The sequence below is a fragment of the Melozone crissalis genome, unplaced genomic scaffold (assembly GCF_028551555.1).
Source record: "Melozone crissalis strain CALT ecotype California unplaced genomic scaffold, PUWL_Pcris_2 ptg000006l_1, whole genome shotgun sequence".
Classification (NCBI taxonomy): domain Eukaryota; kingdom Metazoa; phylum Chordata; class Aves; order Passeriformes; family Passerellidae; genus Melozone; species Melozone crissalis.
Window position 1 is genome coordinate 1,146,885 of NW_026535784.1, and position 16,583 is coordinate 1,163,467.

The 16,583-nt window shown below is 55.9% G+C and overlaps 1 protein-coding gene across 1 annotated transcript; it reads left to right on the forward strand.

Annotated features, from left to right (window-relative positions):
- Positions 1 to 14: 14 nt before the first annotated feature.
- Positions 15 to 14,027, forward strand: CCT7 (chaperonin containing TCP1 subunit 7). The gene is made up of 12 exons (XM_054290757.1): positions 15 to 114; positions 1,596 to 1,749; positions 3,190 to 3,296; positions 3,961 to 4,086; positions 5,068 to 5,120; positions 6,654 to 6,825; positions 7,798 to 7,962; positions 8,756 to 8,944; positions 9,430 to 9,527; positions 10,182 to 10,314; positions 11,593 to 11,799; positions 13,788 to 14,027. The coding sequence occupies exons 1-12, from the start codon at positions 109 to 111 to the stop codon at positions 14,016 to 14,018; spliced, it is 1,641 nt and encodes a 546-aa protein (XP_054146732.1). The 5' UTR covers positions 15 to 108; the 3' UTR covers positions 14,019 to 14,027.
- The last annotated feature ends 2,556 nt before the right edge of the window (positions 14,028 to 16,583 follow it).

Consider the following 16,583-nt stretch of genomic DNA (forward strand, 5'->3'; position numbering starts at 1 on the left):
GCCCTCTTCCCTCCCTGCCACATTGTGATCCCTCCCCCGGCCCGCCCCCGGGAAGGTTCTGGGCGTGCGCGGTGCATTGTGGGGGGCCGGGAGCGAGCAGCCGCCGAGATGATGGTGAGTGATCCGCGCCATCCGCCGCCATCCGCCGCTGTCCCCGCGTCCCGCCGCCCTGCCCGGCCCGGGGCTCTCCCGCCGGGCCCCAGGGAGCGCCTGTGGCGGGGTCGCAGCGGGCCGGGCCGCGCGGATGGAGCCGCCCCGGCGCGCAGGCCTGGCGGTACCCGGGCAGTGCCGCGCCCGCCGGAGCCGGAGCTGGAGCCAGACTGCGCTGGCTGCATGGACGGGAGCGGGCAGCGGGCAGCCCCGAGCTCCTTCCCGCTCCGGAGCCTCCCCACGGCCCGGTCCTGGTCCCCGCAGCCCCCTCCGGCTCCAGCCCCGCGGTGATGCGGGAGGTGTGTCCAGCCTGGTTTCCCCGGGGACAAACGGGTCCTTTTCCCTTGGGGTTCCTGCTCTGCTGGGTGTGGAGGAAAGCTGTGCGGTTTATTCCACAGAATCTTTCCGAGTTTCAGGGGTGACAGAATAGTCAGGGCTGGAGATTATTCGGCTCTACCCCCTGCCCGGGCAGGGTCACCTGGAGCAGGTGGCACAGGAGTGTCTCCAGGTGGGTTTGGGATGTCTCTGGGGGGGACACTCCAGGCCCTCCCTGTGCAGCTGTCCCAGGGCTCTGTCACCCTCCATGGCAAGAAGTTCTTCCTCGTGTTGAGGTGGAACTTCCTGTGTTTTAATTGATGTCCTGTTACTGGGCATCACCAAAAAGAGTCTGGCACCAACCTCTTGGCACTGCCTCGGAGAGATGTGTATGGATTGATGGGATCCCTCTCAGCCTTCCCTTCTGCAGCCTGAGCAGGCCCAGCTCCTCCTAGGAGGGATGCTGCAGATCCCAAGGATGTTCTTTGTGCCCATCACTGAACCTGTGCAGTAGCTCCTTTTCTTGTGCCTATGCCCCTCACTGCACCAAGCACAGTTCAGTTCTGCTCTGTGCCTCCCGGCAGCTGTTCTGTGCCAGTGCATCCCAAATTTGGGCAGCATTTGGGCTTTGCCTGAGCTCTGCCTATGAGATGGGTGCAGCACTCATGGGATCGTTTGGGTTGGAAGGGACCTTAAATCCCATCCAGTGCCACTCCTGCCATGGCAAGGACACCTCCCACTGTCCAGGCTGGCCTTGGGCACTGCCAAGGATGCTGGGGCAGCCACAGCTGCTCTGGTGCTTCCGCCACCCAGACTTATTTGGTTCCTCAGTGTCTCTGTAGTTCCTGCACGCTCTGTCTCGTCCAGGCCACAACCTCAGTGGTTCTGCCCCAAAGAATCCCCGTTGGTTTTGGGACAGTCCCTGTGTGTCCCTGAGCCTGTTGTGAGCAGTTGTGTGAATTCCCAGTGCTGTGGGAGCAGTGGAAAGCAGCAGGGTGGTGTGGGGCAGAGGAATTACACCGAGTCTGTATTTTTGCCCTTGTTCCTGCACTCTCCTGTCTTGTGGGCTGTCAGGAGTTCTCTGTGGGTCCCTGGGCTCAGGCTAACAGCCGTGCTGTGCTCCCCTGCAGCCAACACCGGTTATCCTGCTGAAGGAGGGCACGGACACCTCGCAGGGCATCCCGCAGCTGGTCAGCAACATCAACGCCTGCCAGGTGATCGCCGAGGCCGTGCGCACCACGCTGGGCCCGCGCGGCATGGACAAGCTCATCGTGGATGACAGGGGTGGGTACGGTGTGTGTGCTGGGCACCACTGAGCCTGGCTGGGCCATCTGGGGCACCCAAACCCATCTGGGGCAGCCCCAGCAGCCCCAGCCCCTGCCAGGCTCGGCTCTCACAGCAGAGTGAGACTGTGACTCTCAGTGTCACTACAACACCTCATTGTGCCCTGTAGGAAGCAGGAGGATTGCCAGTCCAGCCTGAGGATTCCCCGATTGCTCCCCTGGGGAGATGCGGAGTCTGGGGGAATGTGGTGCCTTGTGAAGGCTGCCATAGGACAGAGAGACCAGAGTTAAAGAATAAAGCAGGAATTTATTAAAAGGATTTCCTCAATGGATCCACCTTGGGCAGCACAAGAGCCCAGCCAGGGCTGCACCCAGGATGACCCAAAATGGTCCCAGAATGAACCCAAGATGAACCAAAATGGTCCCAAAATGAACCCAGGATGACCCAAAATGGTCCCAAAATGAACCCAAGATGAACCAAAATGCACGAGCGCTCCTGGGGTCTGTCACTGTGATCAGTTCTGCTCCATTTGCACCTTGCAGTTCATTGTCCCGTTCCAGCTTTAGCCCAGGCAGTCCCACCCTGCTTGTTTTTCTCTCTCCAGCCCACAGTGTTTGTGCTCTTGGGCTGAGATTTGGATCATTTGTCCTTGGTGCCCAGCTGGAGCAGGAATTGTTTTGTCACTGTCCCATAATATGAAGCCCAGACCCACACACTAAAGCAGCACAGAATGTGAAAAATAGAAAAGCTAAACCTGAGGCATCAGTTGGATGCATCCAGTGTAAATCTGTGCCAGACAGGAGAAGCAGAGAGGCTTGAACCTTGCTTCAGGCAGTTTTGGTCATCTCTATTTTTAAATGAGGCTCATGACACCTGTGGAGTTTCTCAGCAGTTGTGGCTGAGTGTGAGGTCAGTGGATGTTCCTGGGTTGATTTTTAATTTTTTTTTTGGAGTGTGATTTAAGAGATGAGCTTTGCCATCACTCTTGAAAAGACCTGTATGAAGTCACCAAACTCATTATTTATTATTTTTGTTACTGAAGGGTGGAGTGAAAAGGCTTAGGATTGTCTTTAAATAGTTTTTACAGATAGGAACTGTTAATAAATCCTTGTTCAAAAGGATAATTGGATTTAAATTTCTCCTATGATAACTAATAGGATTTCTAGACTCTTTGTTCATGGATGTCTCAGACTAGAATATGGTTTTGTCTGTCTGGGGAGGCCTTTGAGAAGAGGGAAGTGAATTCCAAACCTGTGTTGGTGTGGAAAGTTGTTCTGTGCTCAGACTGACTTCACTGAACCTGCTCCAGAAATGGGCTGACAGGACTCAGTTCTGGTGGAGCAGAGGAACCTGCTGGGATCTCCTGAGAGCCCCCAGAGACAGGGCTTGCCCCTGCTGGTGTAAAGCTGCCTTTAACTTCCTTTTCTCCATGACCCCCAGGCAAAGCCACCATCTCCAATGACGGGGCCACCATCCTAAAGCTGCTGGACGTTGTGCACCCGGCCGCCAAGACCTTGGTGGACATTGCCAAGTCCCAGGATGCCGAGGTGGGAGGGGAGCCTGGCTGTGCCTGGGGGTGAACAGGGAGCAGCCTGAGTGCCACTGCTGCCCTGGCTCAGTGTCAGCTCTGGGAATTGCTCTGGGAGTGCTGGGGCTTGTTCTGCCTGCTCTGGAGCCGGGCTGGCAGAGCTGGAGATGTTCCCCTGGAGAAGGGAAAAATCCAGGGAATCCTCAGAGTCCCTGAAGGGGCTCCAGGAGAGCTGGAGAGGGACTGGGGACAAGGCCTGCAGGGACAGGAGCCAAGGAATGGCTCCCAGTGGGAAAGGGGAGATTGGGCTGGGATCTTGGCAAGGAATTTCTGGCTGGGAGGGTGGGCAGGGGCTGGGCTGGAATTGCCAGATTTGCTGTGGCTGCCCCTGGATCCCTGGCAGTGCCCAAGACCAGGTTCAGCGGGGTTTGGAGCAATGTTGGATGGCAGTAGATGTTCCTGCCCATGGCAGAGAGTGGCACTGGATGGGCTTTGAGGTCCCTTCCCATCCAGACCACTCTGAATCACTGAGGAATTCAGCCACAAATCTGTGAGCAGAGAAAATCCTGAGCTCTGGTTTCCCTGGAAGCTCTGGAGTGGTTTTGCAGCTGCTCTCGGGGGGTGACACAGCGTGGGGGTGTCACAACGTGGGGATGTCACAGCATGGTCCCCTGTCCCTGCAGGTGGGTGATGGCACCACGTCTGTGACCCTGCTGGCAGCTGAGTTCCTGAAGCAGGTGAAGCCCTACGTGGAGGAGGGGCTCCATCCCCAGATCATCATCCGCGCCTTCCGCACGGCCACGCAGCTGGTGAGGCACAGGGACACGGTGCCCTGGGGACAGCAGGGCCTGCCCCAGGGCCAGGGACACCCTGCCAGGGCCAGGGACACCCTGCCAGGGCCAGGGACAGCCCACTGGGGAATGGGTGTGCATGTGATGGCGATCACAGGGGTCCCAGGATGAGGGAAGAGATGAGGATCTGACTCCATGTTTCAGGAGGCTGATTTATTATTTATGTTATATATTACATTAAAACTATGCTAGAAGAATAGAAAAAAGGATTTCATTAGAAGGCTAGCTAAGAAAAAGGAAGAATGATAACAAAAGCTTGTGTTTCAGACAGAGTCCAAGCCAGCTAACTGTGATTGACCATTAATTACAAGCAACCACATGAGACCAATCACAGATGCACCTGTTGCATTCCACAGCAGCAGATAACCATTGTTTACATTTTGTTCCTGAGGCCTCTCAGCTTCTCAGGAGGAAAAATCCTAAGGAAAGGATTTTTCATAAAACGTGTCTGTGCCAGCGTGGGGAGTGCCAGCAGCCACCTCTGCTGCCCCCTGCCAGCAGCACTGCCCCTCCTGTGCCAGGCCTGCTGTTAGCAGTCCCTGCCTCTGGAGTGCTCTCTCTTCCTTTGGGTTTTCTCCCAAGGAATAAATGTAAAAACTCATTTCCCATTCCCCTGCTCCTCCTGTTCTCTGCTGCTTCTTAGTAACCTGTGTGTTTTCTGGAGCCTCTTGGTCCCATTAAGCTGATTTTTGGAGGTTCACTCCTCAATAGCCCTTTGATTCCCAGGATCTCTGCTGAAAAACAGAAGCAGCAGAGCAGCTCTGATCCTCCTCCCCCTCCTCAGATATTGGTGTATTCCTTGGAACTATTGTACTGGCAGGGGTGGAATAATTAAACACTTGGAGCTTCAGTGACGTTGGTGCAGGGAACAAAAGATAAAACACAAAAAGAGAGAGGTTGGAGCATAAATCATTAATCCAGCTGTTGCCTTTTTGCCAGGCTGTGAACAAGATCAAAGACATTGCTGTCTCTGTGAAGAAGGAGGATAAAGAGTAAGTTCTCCTTAGAGGTGACATGGTTGTGCTCTGGGCTCTGACTGCTGTGAGGGTGCTCCTGCATTCTGTGGCTCTGGCTGACATTTCCTGGGACCTGCAGCCCCACCAGGGGTTATTCCCAGTTCCCCTGGAATTCCCTGCTCCTGAAGGGGCAGTGCTGTGCTCCCACCTGGCTGCAGGGATGATGTAGGGCAGTGTTTCCCAGTGCTCATGGAGGAAGCTGGGCACCAAAATAAGTGGCCTGATTTCTTTTTTGCTGCTGTGGACTCTTGGAGCTCTTGCTGCAGTCAGTGGCAGTGTTAGATCTCAGCATTCCCTGAGGATCAGATCCCCTTTTAGCTGTCACACACCAAGGTAGATAGCTCATAGCTGTGATCCCTTCAGCTGAGCTGAGAATGCTGGAGTTCCTTTTCTCCCTGGATTTTAAGCTCTTGTCCACTTGACCTAGCTGATACCTGCAGTTAATTAGAAATATTTCAACTGCATAAGCATCTTGAATAAACTAAAATGGGTTGTCCAAACCAAATTCTTAAAAAATTCTGGGAAAAAAAAAGACCCAAATGTGGTCCTGTGATGGGAAATAGAGTGGTTCCCATGGGGGACAGACAGAGCCTGGCAGCTGGATCCACATCTCCCTGGTGTCTCTGTGTCACCCACTGCTGCACGTGTATTACCTGAGTTAGTACTTCAGGGAATGTGAACCCTGCCTTTGGAGGGTTTCAGGAGCATCTTCCTGCCTTGTGATGAAGGAAGGCACCTGCTCTTTTCTGATTTTAGGTGCATGAAAGTCAGTCAGTGCTGGGCTGATGCTCGAGCTCTGAAAAGGAAACTGGGATTTGTCAGTCTGGGATTTGTGCCTTGTTCTCCCCATGGACAGGAGGGAGCTGATCTTTGCCTCTGTCAGAGAGGATTTTGGGCCCCTCATGACAAGACAGACCATGAGGGGCTGGAGCATGGCCAGGGCAGGGAACAGAGCTGGGAAGGGCTGCAGAATCCCTGAGGGAGCTGGGAAGGGCTGGAGAATCCCTGAGGGAGCTGGGAAGGGGCTGCAGAATCCCTGAGGGAGCTGGGAAGGGGCTGCACAATCCCTGAGGGAGCTGGGAAGGGGCTGCACAATCCCTGAGGGAGCTGGGAAGGGGCTGCACAATCCCTGAGGGAGCTGGGCAGGGTCTCAGCCTGGAGCAAAGGAGGCTCAGGGGGCCCTTGTGGCTCTGCACAGCCCCTGCCAGGAGGGGAACAGGGACAGGGGTGGAGGGAACGGCCTCAGGGGAGCTCAGGGTGGGCACTGGGGACATTCCTCATGGAAAGGGCAGGGGTAGAGTCCCCATCTCTGGGGGATTTCAAAGCCCTGTGGATGTGGCACTTGGGGACATGGGGCACTGGTGGCCTTGGCAGTTCTGGACTGAATTATCTTAAAGTTATTTTCCAACCAAAGCTGTGATTAACAAAGCCCGATACGGTGTTTGGGGCTTGTGAAAAGGTCTGGCAGGTGACCAAACCTTTGTTTTTCCTTTCCTTCCCTTCCTGCAGTGAGCAGAGGAGTCTCCTGGAAAAGTGTGCAGCCACAGCCCTGAGCTCCAAGCTCATCTCCCAGAGCAAGGAGTTTTTCTCCAAGATGGTTGTAGATGCTGTGATGATGTTGGATGACTTGTTGCAGCTCAAGATGATTGGGATAAAGAAGGTGCAGGGAGGAGCTCTGGAAGTAAGTGCTGGAGCCGTCCTGAAGGGGTGGGAGACAGAGATCCCAGCTCTGGTGGTGCCTTGCCTCTAGCAGAAGTGCAGCCTAGCTTGACAGTGCCTGTTGGGGAATTCCCAGAGTGGAGCAAAGCTGCTGGTGTGAGGAAGAAACTCAGCAGGGTTTCTTTTCCATAGGTAGGGTTTCTTGGTTTTGAGCTAAATACACTCTTCACCTCACTGCAGCAAAAGTTCTTACTGATGAAATTCCATCTATCTTTCTACAAATATTATTTTTTTGTGGGAAGTCTTTGTTACTTCTGGATCCAAAAGTCCTGGTTGCATGTAGGATTACTGGGATGGGAAAAATGCAAGGCAAACCTCATGAAGCTGATTCAGTGGTGGGCAGGGCAGGTGGGATGTGTGGTTTATGCCTCAGTGCTGGAGAACCTGTTGTGTCTGGGACTGCACCTGCATATGTGGTAGGGATTGATCCTGGCTGTGGGACAGCCCCTGTGGATAGGGAGATTCAGATCCTGATTTCTTTACCCAGGAAATGGAGGAGCTCATGCCAGGGAATGGTGTTGGACAGGGCTGTCCTGCTACAGAAAATCCAGGAGGTGGTGGTGGAGCTTGGAAAGACAAACCAGAGCAAAAACCAGCCCCCAGTGGGGCTGTAGATGAGAAATATCCAAAAGTTCAAAGGGGAGGAATGGGAGAGAGATCAGGGAGAGAACTGAAGGCTCTGTTCCTTGATCTTCAGGTTGTGTGAGGAGTTTTTGGCTGTGGAGTTTTGAGGGGTAGAGAGGAATCTGCTTTTGTAAGCTGAAAGAAATGCTTGCTGCTTATTTCCTCTAAAAGTGGGTTAATCAAAGGAGACAGTGCAGGGAAGGCTTTGTAAATGAGGCCTCTGGAAGCAGGGAGTGTCCTGTGGGAGTTATTATTAACCCTGTGCAGGAAGCCTTGGGGGCTGAGCCTGAGGCAAATCCCTGTGTTCCAGGACTCACAGCTGGTGGCTGGAGTTGCCTTTAAGAAAACCTTCTCCTACGCTGGCTTTGAGATGCAGCCCAAGAAGTACCAGTCCCCCAAAATCGCCCTGCTCAACGTGGAGCTGGAGCTCAAGGCTGAGAAGGACAACGCCGAGGTCAGAGTCAACACTGTGGAGGTAAGAGCTGCCCTGGCCTGCTTCCTCCTCCTGTCACACCTGGGGCTGCTCATCCCCTGGGAGGGGTGAGATGGGAGGGCTGCAGCCAGGCTGGAGAGCTGGGAATGCTCCCCCGGAGAAGGGAAAACTCCAGGGAATCCTCAGAGTCCCTGGAGGGGCTCCAGGAGAGCTGCAAAGGGACTGGGGACAAGGCCTGCAGGGACAGGAGCCAGGGAATGGCTCCCGCTGGGAAAGGGGAGATTGGGCTGGGATCTTGGCAAGGAATTGCTGGCTGGGAGGGTGGGCAGGGGCTGGGCTGGAATTCCCAGAGCAGCTGTGGCTGCCCCATCACTGGGAGTGTCAAGGTGAGTTTAGATGGGGCTTGGAGCCACCTGGGATAGTGGACGGTGTCCATGCCCATGGCAGGTGGTGGCACTGGATGGCTTTTCAAAGGTCCCTTCCCACCCAAACCATTCCATGATAAATGAGTTTGCCTTCGCCCGTCCTTCACCTTTGCAAACACCTGGTGGGCTGTGCTGCCCGGGGTCCAGCAGGCTGAGAAGCACAGCAGGGTCAGGACACGTTGCTGAGCTGTCCCTGTGCCCCAGCTGTGCTGAGCCACCAGCTCTGGGTGATTGCCTTGGGCCTTGCAGGGCCAGCTGACCCAGCATGCCTGCAGAGCTGCAGGAGCTCCTGGGGCTGCAGCAGCCATTGGGCAGTGCCATGGGACAGGGCCCTCCCTCGTGACTCTGTGCCAGGGCTGCACATGGGGCATCCTCTGGCACAGGAACACCTGTCCCCTGTCCTCCTCCAGGACTACCAGGCCATCGTGGATGCAGAGTGGAACATCCTGTATGACAAACTGGACAAAATCCACAAGTCAGGAGCCAAGGTGGTGCTGTCCAAGCTGCCCATTGGGGACGTGGCCACGCAGTACTTCGCAGACAGGGACATGTTCTGTGCCGGCCGTGTCCCCGAGGAGGACCTCAAGAGGACCATGATGGTGAGCTCCCCTGCCTTGAGGAAAGCCTTTGGAAAGTTCTGGCATCCCAGGCTGGGCATTCCCAAACTGCTCTCACTGCTCCTCACAAGGGTTTGAAAGGACAAGGCTGTTCCTCGTGGGGTGAGCACTCACACCCTGGCAGCCTGGTGTTACATATAAAGATCTGATCAGTGCATCAGTAGAGATTTATTTTCCTGTGTTTTTACCTGTTCCATCATGAGTGGGTTTTTTCCTGAGCTTTCTTTGTTTATCTCCTGGACTCTGGAGCCTGTGAGTCAGCTCCTTGAAGCTGCATAAACTTATTTTGCTGTTGAGGGTTGGCCTGGATCCATGAGAGGGGAAGGAGGGAGCAAGGTTTTCCTGAATCTGCAGGATGGGTTTGCACCAGCTCAGCATCTGGGCTGTCCCTGGAGAGTGGAGCCTGCTGGGAGGTTGGTGTGGGCTGTCAGCAGTGCTAATTCCATGTTTGTCCCCATTCCCTGCAGGCCTGTGGGGGATCCATCCAGACCAGTGTCAATGCCCTGTCGGATGATGTGCTGGGCCGCTGTGAGCTCTTTGAGGAGACCCAGATTGGGGGAGAGAGGTAAAAAACACCAGCTGCAAACCTTTGATGCTGTGCAAGCCCTCTCATAGCAGGTGGAAAAGTTGGGGTCAGAGCATTGGCAGTGTCAACATCTCTCAAGCTGTTGAGTTGAAAACAAGGTTGTTAGAAAATGTATATTTTATTGTATATTTTATTGTAGCCAGAAGCTGCTTTTTGAGGCTGGGGGAGGGGGCAGGAGCAAGATTTCACTGAGATCCTACCTCTTGTAAAAGCTTTGAAAAACACGTGTTTATTCTGCAGTGCCTTGTAAAAAGCACAGTGGTACTGTCACATTTGTAATGGAAAACCACCACATTTTGGGGTTGATTGTGGCTCTTCTGTGATGTTCCACCTTGACCCTTCCCTGCCAGTGCAGGAGAAGCTGGGGATGGTACCCTGGGGTCCTTCCAGTCCTGTTTGGGGCTGGCTGCTGCCCTCTGTGCTCCTGCCAAGTGCAAACTGGGAGCACCAGTTCAGTGTGAGCCCCTGGCAGCAGGAAGAGAACGGATTTTCCTGGATTACCTGGAACGTCACTTCAATGTTCCCTGGCCCTGCTCCTCCTTGGTCCCTTGGGGCTGTGAGAGGGACACGGCTGCGGGGCTGGCTCTGTCCCACAATGCAGCAGCTTCTCCATGCCCACCCTCCCTGTGGCAGGTACAACTTTTTCACGGGCTGCCCCAAGGCCAAGACGTGCACCATCATCCTGCGCGGGGGCGCCGAGCAGTTCATGGAGGAGACCGAGCGCTCCCTGCACGACGCCATCATGATCGTCAGGAGGGCCATCAAGGTGAGCCTGGCCCCTGCCCTGCCCTCCCTGCACACCTCACACACACAGCAGGCCTTGGCTGAGGGCTCTGCATGGTGAGCACGTCCCGTGGAGTCACTCGAGTGCAGTTCCTTGGCTGGCTCAGCGTGGCTCTGGCAGTGTTTGCAGCTGCTCTCCAGGCACGCCTGGGTTCTGCCTGCACTTCTGTGCAGCTCTACCTCGTGCTTGCTCCATTCTTCACCTTAAAGGGAGCAGGCTTCTGGCTGTACTGGGTGGAGCTTCAGGAGCTGGAACAGCAGATTGATGGAACATGTGTGTCCATGTCCATAGAGCCACTTGCCCCTCTCTTGGTACCCAGTCTGAGGGCATGACAGTCCCCTGGCTCTGAGGGCAGGCTGGGGGCACCAAGAGAAGTCCTGTGGCCTCTCTGGATGTGTGTTTGATCCTGGGTCACACTGCCAAGCTGTGGATGTTTCTGGGTTCAGAAAAACGTGTTGCTGTAGGAAGGGCTTCTTGTTAAAAGCATCTCTGAGGCTGCATGTCCTGAGGGGCTGGGGAGAAGCATGTCAGGAGTTTTGGAGGTGTTGCTTTTAGAAAGAACATCCTGATCTTCCTCTTGAAAAAGCAGAAGAACTGAACTGCAAGGTGCTGCTGCCAATAGCTTTAGTTTTGGACGCTTGATGCGAGTGAGGTTGGGAGTTGGGAGTGAGCTGCCATCCCTTCCTTTGGGTGTAGTGTCCCCAAACCCCCCTTTGTCCTGTGCACAGCTGGGCTGAGCTGCTGCACCTGCCACTGGAGGTTCTTGGTGTGTCCCTGCTGCTGCTCAGGGACAGTCTCAGGGACAGCAGCACCAGGGCTGTGGGCTGGCAGGGCTGTGCATTGCCATGGGCTGGCAGAATTGTGGATTGCTGTGGGCTGGCAGGGCTGTGCATTGCCATGGGCTGGCAGAATTGTGCATTGCCGTGGACTGGCAGGGCTGTGGGTTGCCATGGGTTGGCAGAACTGTGGATTGCTAGGAGCTTGCAGGGCTGTGCATTGCCATAGGCTGACAGGGCTGTGCATTGCCAGGAGCCTGCAGGGCTGTGGATTGCTATGGGCTGTGCATTGCCAGGAGCCTGCAGGGCTGTGCATTACTGTGGGCTGGCAGGGCTGTGCATTGCTAGGAGCTGTGCATTGCCATGCCTGCAGGGCTGTGCATTGCTGTGGGCTCGCAGGGCTGTGCATTGCCATGGGCTGTGCATTGCCAGGAGCCTGCAGAGCCCTGACAGAGCCCTGTGCTGTCCCTGTCCCTCCCTGCAGAACGACTCGGTGGTGGCGGGCGGCGGCGCCATCGAGATGGAGCTCTCCAAGTTCCTGCGGGATTACTCGCGCACCATCCCGGGCAAGCAGCAGCTGCTGATCGGCGCCTACGCCAAGGCCCTGGAGATCATCCCCCGGCAGCTGTGCGACAACGCCGGCTTCGACGCCACCAACATCCTCAACAAGCTGCGCGCCAAGCACGCCCAGGTATGGCTGGGGCCTGCCTGAACAGACAGGTGGCTGCTGGGGACGGCAGGGACTTCCCCTGAATGGAAAATGCAAACCCTCTCCCTCTGAATTATTGTAATTTTGAAATTAAGGGGTTCTCAGGCAAAGATATGGCAATAGGAATAACAGTTCTTTGCTAGGAAAATTAAAAATACAAGTGCAATAGTACAAAACAACCCTGACAGAATTAGAAATGGACCTGGCCCCCTGTGTGTCAGGGAGGTGTCCCAGCCCCATCCCATGGGGGCTCAGCCCTCCTGCAGTGCCAGCTGTGGCTCTGCTGCAGCAGGGATCCTGCACAAGGGGGGAGTTTTCCTCTGCAGCTCCAGGGCTGCTGGAGATGGGCCTGGGCTCCCTCTGGCAATGCAGGGCAGCAGAAAGCTGCTCCTCTGGCAATGCAGTGGGCAAAGGCTGCTGGGGTGTCCCAAACCTCAGATTGGATCCAGGTAGGAATGCTTGGCTCCTCCCCTGGGCGGAGCATCTCCCCATGGAATGGTGGAATTTGATCAGCCATGCAGGGACACTCACAGCAGATAATTAATAATTAATGCCCCATTAACAGACATTATTTCCTGGAGGGAGGGTTGGTTGTGGAAGAGATAAAGAAAATTGCCCAATGAACGGCAGAGAACTGCCCCACCTCTGACAGGTGCAATAGAATACACACCAGCTGCATCTTTCAGCCTCAGACACCCAGGCATCCCAGAGGCAGTGTGTGTGTGTGTGTGTGTGTGTGGTTCTTTTGTCCCCAGTTCCCTCCTGGAGCCTGTCAGAGCTGGTGTAGCTCAGCTGAGCCTGTGTTGGAGCCGTGTCCCCTTTGATTAAGCACCGTGTTTGTTTCACATCAGGTGTGGGCCTGGCACAGGTGGCTATAAATGGAAAGGAGCTGATTTCCCTTTGATCCCAGCTGTCAGGTGACTTCCTGAGCTGGGAGTTCTGATTTGCTCCTTAAAAACTCATCATTTGTCAGGAAGGAGCTGCTGTGTTAAACATTTAAGGAAGCAGAGTGCAGGAGCTGGCTGAGCTAAGCGTTTTACACAGGAGCTGCAGGCTGAAGGTCTTGTGGAGATCCCAGCTCCAGGGCTTGGAGGTTGTCCCTTGGGTTCTGTCACTCCCAGCAGTTTCAGCCTGTTGCTGGTGTGAGGCTTGGAGGGTGCCCCAAAATGAGGGTGCAGAACCAGGCAGTGAGGCAGCAGCAGAGGGGAGTCAGGCCTGGGAGGCTCCTGCAGCTTCATGGTAGGGCTGCCCAGGGAGGTTTGGAATGCCCATCCCTGGAGGTGTCCCAGGAAGGGCTGGAGGTGGCACTCAGGGCTCTGGGCTGGGCACAAGGTGGGGATGGGGCACAGGTGGGACTGCATGGTCTGGGAGGGCCTTTCCAGCCTCGGTGACTCTGTGATCCCAAACTGGAAGGAGCCTCCTCTTCATGAGGCACTGCTGGCACTGGTGGCTGAAAGCAAAGGCTGTTCAGCTTGGATTTCTTGTGTTTTCCTTCACAGTGGAACGTGAGGGAGGCTCCAGCCTCTCCCTTCACCTTTGCCTGGCCCAAGTCCCACCCAGCCCCATGACCAGTCCCTGTCCCCTTTGTCCCCTCTGTCCCCTCTGCCCTCTCAGAGTGGGATGGGTCTCTCTGTCCCTCAGGGCAGGATATGGCACTGATCCCTGTTCCCTCTGTCCCTCAGCAGGATGTGGCACTGATCGCTGTCCCTCAGAGTGGAATCTGGCACCGATCCCTGTCCCTTTGTCTCTCAGAGCAGGATGTGGCACTGATCCTGTCTCTCTGTCCCCCAGGGTGGGATGTGTCACTGATCTCTGTCCCTCTGTCCCCAGAGCAGGCTGTGGCACTGATCTGTCCTTCAGGCCAGGATGTGGCACTGATCCCTGTCCCTCAGGCCGGGATGTGGCACTGATCCCTGTCCCCTCTGTCCCTCAGAGCAGGCTGTGGCACTGACCTGTCCCTCTGTCCCCAGGGCGGGATGTGGTACGGCGTGGACGTGACCAACGAGGACATCGCTGACAATTTCCAGGCGTGCGTGTGGGAGCCGGCCGTGGTGCGCATCAACGCTCTGACGGCCGCCTCGGAGGCCGCGTGCCTCATCGTGTCCGTGGACGAGACCATCCGCAACCCGCGCTCCAGCGTGGAGCCTGCCGGGGCTGCCGGGGCCCGCGGCCGCGCCCGTGCCCGGCCCCACAACCACTGAGAGCTCCTGGAAACCTGGGGGAGCCAGCAGCTGCTCCTTCTCCTGCTGAGAGCTGCCAGCCCCACAGCCACTGAGAGCTCTTGGAAACCCACAGGCACTGAGCAGCTGCTCCTGCCCCTGCAGAGAGCCCGGCCCCACAACCACTGAGAGCTCTTGGAAACCTGTGGGGATTGGCAGCTGCTCCTTCCCTGGCCAGGGCTGGCAGTCCCACAGCCACTGAGGGCTCCTGGAAACCCACAGGGATTGGCAGCTGCTCCTTCCCTGGCCAGGGCTGGCAGTCCCATGGGCACTGAGCAGCTGCTCCTTCCCTGGCCAAGGGAGACAGCCCCACAGCCACTGAGAGCTGGAAACCCACGGGGAGCAGCAGCTGCTCTGCCCCTGCAGAGAGCTGCCAGCTCCACAGCCACTGAGAGCTCCTGGAAACGTGCGGGGATTGGTGGCTGCTCCTGGCCCTGCAGAGAGCTGCCAGCCCTGGGCTGGGGGCGGTCACAGGCAGCTCCTGGCGGTCACAGGCAGCTCCTGGCACTGGCAGCCACAGCCCTGGAGCTGCCCTGCCTGGCGCTGCCTCACTGGCCTGGGCATTCCCTCGGGAGCCTTCCCTCCTCAGGACCCTTCCTTCCCCAGGCTCCTCTCCTGAGGACCCTTCACTCCCTGGGGACCCTTCCCTCCTCAGGAGCATTCCCTCCCCCGGGCTGGAGCCAGCACAGGCAGGCTCTGGGGCCTATTTATACTGGTTTGTGTTTTGTTCTGCTGGGCAGTTTGAAGCCAGGCTCCACCACAATAAAACGAGTTGGTCTCAGTGGCAGTTGGGTTTGCCCTCTGTTCTCTGCTTCATTCCACACAGGGAGGCCTCAGGACTGGGGTTAGAAATGAACCTTTCAGGCTGGTTTTGGCCCATTTCAAAGCAGGTGCTGTGCTGCAGAGCAGGGCAGACTCCAGGCACAGCCCAGGAGTGCTTCTAGGATGGAGCACCCCTGTGTGTGCTTGGAGCTCTCAGATATTGCTCACTGACATTTTAATTGGCTCTGCTCAATGGGGTATTTCCATTTTCCACTTTGCTTCATGGAAGGAGATTCAGGGCAGCAGCTGTGTGACAGCTCCAAGGATGGATCCAGGCATTTGGGGGGACTCAAACAGGAAAATGGTGCTGGGAGAATATGGGGAGACTTGGGTCTGGTGGGTTACAGGTGAGGAGGAGGACAGTGAAAGAAATACACAATCATGGGATGGTTTGGGTTAGAAGGGACCATGAAGATCATCCAGGGACACCTCCCACTGTCCCAGGGTGCTCCAAGACCTGATGTCCAGCCTGGCCTTAGACACTTCCAGGAACTCAGGAGCAGCCACAGCTGCTCTGGGCACCCTGTGCCAGGGCTTCCCTCCTCAGTGCTCCCCCCATGCTGTATCCCTGTATCCCACTTTGTCCCTGTGCCCCGTGATGCCAGACCAGTGCAGCCCCTGGACCTGCAGAGAGAGTCAGGAGGACACTTCCAGTAGGCCCCAAACTGCAACTGGTGTCACTGGTGTGGGTCCAGCGTGAGCCCCGGGAGAGTGAAAACCCAGCTCGATCTCCAGAGTCTTTATTCAACACCGAGTCATAAAATAGCTCTTTACACGCTTGGCTGGGGGTCGTTTCTCTGTAATTCTTTAAATACACATTGTTTACACTTGCCAAAGTTTCAAAGCAACAACATCAAAGTGCGTCTACAGGTGAGAGTTCCAACCAAAGTGCTAAACCCGCGGGCTGCCGGCCGGAGCTGGCCCTGCTGCCCAGCCCTGCCCTGCCCTGGCACAGCTCCCACCACGCCCGGGTTAGCATCCAGGGACCACGGGGTGGGGGCAGCAAGGGATGTTTGGTTCTCCAGACACTGGCACATCGCTGCAGAAAGACTAAAATAGACCTAAATTTATAGAGAGTTAAAAAAATAACTTGGGAGGGAGGTCAGGGGAAGCTCTGGGGAGGGGAGGTCGCTGTACACCGCTGCCGTCCAGGGCTGTAGGGAATGATTCCAGTTCCTGAATTCTATAGCTCTGTTCTCTGCACTGATTATCTCCTCTGATTATCTCGAAGCAACTGTGCATCACCCCCTCGCCTCCCACAAACTGCCCCACACCATTGCACCCACTTGTCCCCGGCCCCAACCTGCCTCGTTGGCCTCCACAGGCTCAATCACAAGGCTGCATTAGAAAATCCCTTTTTTTATCTTGCTTTTGGGCAGTTTTCCCTCCTTGCTGCTGCAGCAGCTTTCCCTCAGTGCTCTCCCACCCTCTCCAGGGATTATTTTGCCTCCCACTGATGGGGAAGGTCCATCACCGCCTCACAATACCCTGTAATGCTTCACAACAAACCATCTCTGCTTCCCAGCATCTCCCTGCTCCCTGGGATTTGTTCCCTTTTAAAGCACTTTCTCATTTGGCACCAATTCCCAAATGCTTTTGCTCCACCCCAACCTGCTGTCTCTCACCCCAAAATGAGGCTGAAGCAATGCTCCAGCTCCTGGGCTGGGGCTCTCCTAAAAGCTGAAGGAAAACATCTGCTAACCACTTCAGGAGCCATTACCAACA

Bases quoted from the DNA above. Each gene is read 5' to 3' on its own strand.
- CCT7 (XM_054290757.1), top strand. The intron at 3,297-3,960 runs GTGGGAGGGGAG...CTGTCCCTGCAG, and splicing joins CCAAGTCCCAGGATGCCGAG to GTGGGTGATGGCACCACGTC. The intron at 8,945-9,429 runs GTGAGCTCCCCT...CATTCCCTGCAG, and splicing joins ACCTCAAGAGGACCATGATG to GCCTGTGGGGGATCCATCCA.